General features: G+C 48.5%; 1 protein-coding gene across 3 annotated transcripts; it reads left to right on the plus strand.

The window, feature by feature from the left end:
* The first annotated feature begins 3745 nt into the window (after positions 1-3745).
* Positions 3746-5516, plus strand: LOC134445480 (myeloid-associated differentiation marker-like). Of its 3 annotated transcripts, none has more exons than XM_063194631.1 (3): positions 3746-4219; positions 4867-5108; positions 5151-5516. In XM_063194631.1, exons 1-3 carry the CDS (start codon positions 3790-3792, stop codon positions 5514-5516), a joined length of 1038 nt encoding a protein of 345 aa, XP_063050701.1. In that variant the 5' UTR covers positions 3746-3789. The 3 variants fall into 3 exon arrangements, with proteins under 3 accessions (XP_063050701.1, XP_063050769.1, XP_063050642.1); XM_063194699.1 differs by having other exon boundaries at positions 4867-5003; XM_063194572.1 differs by having other exon boundaries at positions 4867-5516.
* The last annotated feature ends 266 nt before the right edge of the window (positions 5517-5782 follow it).

Consider the following 5782-nt stretch of genomic DNA (forward strand, 5'->3'; position numbering starts at 1 on the left):
TGTGTGTGTGTGTGTGTGTGTGTGTGTGTGTGTGTGTGTGTGTGTGTGTGTGTGTGTGTGTAAAGCCTGTTTTAACACCTTTAGCCAAACTGATGCACACCTGACCCCTTTATGGTAATTTCTCGCAATTTCAAGGGAACACACACGCACGCACGCGCGCACTCGCGCGCACACACACACACACACACACACACACACACACACACACACACACACACACACACACACACACACACACACACACACACACACACACACACACACACACACACACACACATTTTCTTACAGTAAATGTCATGTGGTATTCATATCTTAGGGGAAATAACATTTTTCGGTTAGGTGGGTGTTAACCAATATTCTGCCTGACACACATAGTACACTATAAATTAAGGTTTGCCGAGTTTGTCCTCGCCTGCAGATACTAAACTATTCTGAGGACATGATGCCTAACCAGAAATAAAGTCAAAGTTTAAGTGTAAAGAGTAAAGTGTGTGTGTGTGTGTGTGTGTGTGTGTGTGTGTGTGTGTGTGTGTGTGTGTGTGTGTGTGTGTGTGTGTGTGTGTGTGTGTGTGTGTGTGTGTGTGTGCGTGCGTGCGTGCGTGCGTGTGTGTGTGTGTGTGTGTGTGTGTGTGTGTGTGAGTGATCTCTGCCTACGGCTGGCCTACCTAGTATGTGTGTGTTTTGTTTACTGTAATGTGCTGTGCAATAATGTCTATGATGTCTTGTGTTGTGTGTACTGACTATTGTGCACTGTGGATCCATCTATGCTGCTATTCCACTTTACTCTACTACTCTACTCTAAGTCAAATGAGTTTAGTTGGTCAGCTTGACTTAAAGGGACACTGTGAGATTTTTAGTTGTTTATTTCCAGAATTCATGCTGCCAATTCACTATTGTTACCTTTTTCATGAATAGTTGTTAAAATTCTAAGTATTCATTATGACTGGAAAAATTGCACTTTTCATATATGAAAAGGGGGATCTTCTCCAAGTTCCACAATTTTGAATTTCCAAAAATAGCCATTTTTAGCTGCAAAAATGATTCTACTTGGACCATACTAGAAAATATGTGTTTATTACATCAAATTTGGCAATAGGCAGCCCAGTTTCAATGAGCAGCATAGTTGCAGTACCTTTTTTGACTATTTCCTGCACAGTGTACCTTTGATTTTGGAACTCCAAAAACAAGCCCAGTTGCGCACAACTGAACTTTGCCATTACGTTCTACAGAGGTGTCAAATCTAAGTAAAACTGATATTAGGGAAAAAAAGAAACACAAGTTACTCATCTGGGTAACCAGTAGACCCATGTACCCATGTAGGCTACTTGTCTTGTGATCAGCTAACTCTGCAGTGGTTGGATCAGGTTTGTGGTGGGTCCCTGTTAGGTTTTCAGTGTTTTTCAGTAACAAAACAGTCTATCCATCACATTAGGTGCAATGGAGTAAATGGTGTAACAGCCATTGTAATGTAATGCCATGTGCTAGTGTTGTCATTACACCACAAAAGTACTTTTACTATTGACACCTCGGCAGTTCGTTTTGTGTTACTTTTCTTTTTTTTTTTTTCAGTAAGTCTGTGGACGACCGCTGGAGTGTTCATGCGTTGTTGACAGTCACTCACAAGAGTACAGGTGAAGCTCTCACTTCCTTTATTTCACACTTTTCAATGACAGGAAGCAGGAGCAGAAGAGGGGGGGAGTGTGCGAGGCAGGGCTGGACTGGCCTTCTGGCATAGCGGGTTTGAATTGCTTGAAGAAGGTCAGTAGACCGAAACGCTGCATTAAACCATGCAAATGTGAAGAGTGTGAGCTTTCTTTGCTTTAACGTTGGTGACCCAGGGGTTCCACTCCTATGCACCTGACCAAGGAGGTGTGCAAGAATTCTTCACTTACTTAGAAATGAATAGAATAAAATAAATGAATACATTTAAAAAATATATTATTATTCTTTTTGTGACATTTCTGAAAATAGGGGCCCACGAGGGTGCCGTCGTGCAGGGCCCACCGGTGAGTCAGTTCTGCGTCGCTAGTTATGAGGGGGGTGGGGGGGTGGGGGGGCTTTAAGCCAAAAGTGCCCGGTGGGCCCCTATTTTCAGAAATGTACAAAATAAATGTGTTTTTTTTATCATTATTATTATTTTTTTTTTTTTTTCATTTTTGAAAATAGGGGCCCACTAGTGAGTCAGTTCTGTGTCGCTAGTTATGAGGGGAGGCCCCTTTAAGCCAAAAGTGCCCGGGCCCTATTTCTCCCCCATGAGGGGCCCCTTTAAGCCAAAAGTGCCCGGGCCCTATTTCTCCCCCATGAGGGGGCCCTTTAAGCCAAAAGTGCCCGGGACCTATTTCTCCCCCATGAGGGGCCCCTTTAAGCCAAAAGTGCCCGGGCCCTATTTCTCCCCCATGAGGGGCCCCTTTAAGCCAAAAGTGCCCGGGCCCTATTTCTCCCCAGTCCAACCCTGGAACTAGGTACTCAAAAACAACAGACACTGTCGCTCAGCTCAGAGTTTCTAGAATCTAGATCTTTGTGGTTACCTGCCGCTGCGCAATAACGCCACCGAGAGTTAGAGTTCGCCTGGTTTGACTGTTGAGACAGGAAGAGAGGGCGGAGATGAGGTGAGTGCGCATCAGTCAGTGACGTGTGTGTGTGTGTGTGTGTGTGTGTGTGTGTGTGTGTGTGTGTGTGTGTGTGTGTGTGTGTGTGTGTGTGTGTGTGTGTGTGTGTGTGTGTGTGTGTGCGTGTGCGTGTGTGTGTGTCACATCTATGACATGCGTCTAAGCAGATCACATGAACCCATGCACACTGCATGAGTGTAGTGATCAACATTGTCATCTTCACCAGGCTACCTGAAGGAGACGTGTGTTTCTTGTAGTTTTTCAACACTTTCTTATGTATTCATCGCAAAGGTGAAAGGTATAATACCTTCCCGGTGGGATTTTCTCTCAGAAAACAAGAAGTTTTGGATTTGCCTTGACATCATTTTCACCCTGTTCTCATTCCTCAACGCAAAGGAAGAATGGTAACTACAAGAGGAGGTTCGTTTTTTTAGGGGGGTGCTTGCTGTTTTTGATCGGACATTTGGAGGAGCCCAGATGCAGAGAAGTATTGTTGTCCTCTAGATGTGGAGATGCACTACTGGAGGCTCTAAGTGCACTGCTCTTCATTTGTCATTAATTGCTCCTTGTGTCAGACCTGAGGTCTTTCATCGGTGGCTGTGCGAGCCAACCTCGATCAGACTTTTGGAGACTTTTGAAGATGCGTATGGTTGAGTGTGGTTGTCCTCTAGATGTGGAGATGCACTACTGGAGACTCTAAGTGCACTGCTCTTCATTATTTATTACATAACTGCTCCTTGACTCAGACCTGTAGTCTTTCATCGGTGGGTGTGCAAGCCAACCTCGTCAGCTCATCAGACTTTTGGAGGAGCACCACCGTACGGTAGATGACGTTGTCACCGTAGACTACAGTACGTTGGTGAGTGACCCAGTGGTTCCTCTCCTACAGGTACGCACCTGGCAAAAGGAGGTGTGCAAGAATCCTAAAAAATAGTACTATATAGACCTGGGAGGACCACCACCACCAGCAGCAGCAGCAGCAGCACCACCACCACCACCCGGGTCAGCCACACGGCAGACGAGTGCCCCACCACCCGGCCACGGCAGGGCCTCAGACCTGAGGTCTTTCATCGGTGTGCAGTGTGAGCCAACCTCGCTCGTCAGACTTTTGGAGGAGCACCACCACCACCACCACCACCACCACCACCACCACTACCACCAGCACCACCACCACCAGCATGCCTGTGATCCTAGGGGAGGCCAGCATCCTCGCCACCCCGCTCTCCGGGGTCCGCATCTGGGCGCTCGTGTCCGGGTGCATCACCTTCAGTCTGGCGGCCTCCAAGGGTGGAACCGGAGCGCCCAGCCCAACACCAACACTGACACTGACGGCACCGGACCACCTGGTGGCGCCACCTCTACCTCAGGACGTCGTCCACCTGCACCTGGTCTCCGTGCTCCACACCTTCTGCATGTTCGTCTGGTGCTTCTTCTTCGTCCTCACCCTCCTCATCCTCGCCGTCACCTTCGTCCAGTTCCACAGCCTGCTGCCCTTCTCCTGGAAGAACCTGACGGTGACGGTGTCGTCGCTGGCCTCGCTCCTCACCCTGGTGGCCAGCGTGGCGTTCCCCTGGCTGGTGGTGGCTTCTGGGAAGGCCACTGGAGACGGTAAGGCTGTAACTGATATTGGATCTAACCCAGAAATCGTGATACTCAGAGTCACGATATTGTATCGTGATGTAAGGAGGCAGTATGGTGATACGCCCTTTTAATGTTTTGATAGACTACCCATATAGAAAATATAGAAAATATTTGTTTATTACTTAGTAAACTTTCATGTAAAGACCACATTTGGCAATAGGGAGCCTAGTTTAAATGAACAGCGTAGTTGCAGTACTTTTTTGACCATTTCCTGCACAGTGTCCCTTTAAGAAAACTGAACATCTTGTGGTGATATCTGCAGTTTTATTATATGATTCCGAGCCCAGGGGCTAAGGTCTCCATTCTCATGCCTGATTCTTTGTCTCCATTCACCTTTTGTCTTCACACCTTAATTGTCCAAATGGTTATTTCCTCAACCTACAACATTTCCTAAGTTTAAAGCTAAAAAACAGAAATTATATAGGAAAGCAGAAGGTCCCAGCACTCAGAGGTGAATCAGTCCGACGTAGGAGGTATATTAAAAAGCCTTTATAATCTGTGGCTGTTTCATAATTGAAATTAAAATGACAACATGTTTTGACCGTCTAGGTCTTCATCAGGGCAACGCTCTTTTTACAGAAATTATATACTTTATTTCAAAATGTTGCCGATAGGTGGAGGAGCCAGCGTGGTGGCCACCACCATCTTCTCCTGCCTGACGTGCGTGGCCTACGCGGCGGAGACGCACCTCCTGCGGCGCGAGCAGGGCGGCTACATGGCCAGCGTCCCTGGCCTCCTCAAGGTGCTCCAGGTGTTCGGAGGCGCCATGGCTCTCCTGTTGGTGGCGGAGCAGGCGCAGTACCACCACCAGCACCACCAGGGGGAGTCGTCGTCTCCTCCCGGTCCCGGCTGGCAGGTGGTGGGTCCCGGCTGGCAGGTGGTGGGTCCCGGCTGGCAGGTGGTGGGTCCCGGCTTGGCGTACGGCCTCTGCCTGGCGGCCTCGCTGTTCACGGTGGCGGTGATGGTGGGGGACTGTGCCGGGCGCTGCCCCGTGCCCTTTGACCGCGTCCTGGCGGCGCTGAGCATGCTGGGAGTGCTGCTGTACATGGCGGCGGCCGTCATGAGCTCCACCAAGGTGCTGCAGATGCACCAGGTGGTCCAGCACAAGGTCAAGGTCAAGGTCAACGCGGCGCTGCGCGGAGGAGGAGCTGAGGAGGAGATGAAGGTGGCGCTGGTCTCGGAGATGGTGTTTGCCTGCGTCACGCTGCTGAGTTACACGGTGGACTTGGCCTTCTCCGTGAAGCTCCTGTGTGACAGGAATTGAGGAGGAGTTCACTGTTATAGACTATAGTGAATGTTTATGTTATATATGTTGTGAATTGCTCAGGAAACATACTGTGTGACTAGAATTGACACTGACCGCATTCGCTCAGTGTTAGTCAGTGTATGAGAGAGAGAGAGAGAGAGAGAGAGAGAGAGAGAGAGAGAGAGAGAGAGAGAGAGAGAGAGAGAGAGAGAGAGACTGATTCAGTGATATATGCCCTTTAAACCTGAGAATTTATAAAACTGCACATCTTAAACAATGAATAA

This window comes from Engraulis encrasicolus, chromosome 1 (assembly GCF_034702125.1).
Source record: "Engraulis encrasicolus isolate BLACKSEA-1 chromosome 1, IST_EnEncr_1.0, whole genome shotgun sequence".
In the NCBI taxonomy this organism is placed as follows: domain Eukaryota; kingdom Metazoa; phylum Chordata; class Actinopteri; order Clupeiformes; family Engraulidae; genus Engraulis; species Engraulis encrasicolus.

Excerpts from the sequence above, each read along its gene's own strand:
- LOC134445480 (XM_063194572.1), top strand. The coding sequence starts at position 3,790 with ATGCCTGTGATCCTAGGGGAGGCCAGCATCCTCGCCACCCCGCTCTCC. Across the intron at positions 4,220-4,866 it reads TGGGAAGGCCACTGGAGACG|GTGGAGGAGCCAGCGTGGTG; the intron begins GTAAGGCTGTAA and ends TGTTGCCGATAG.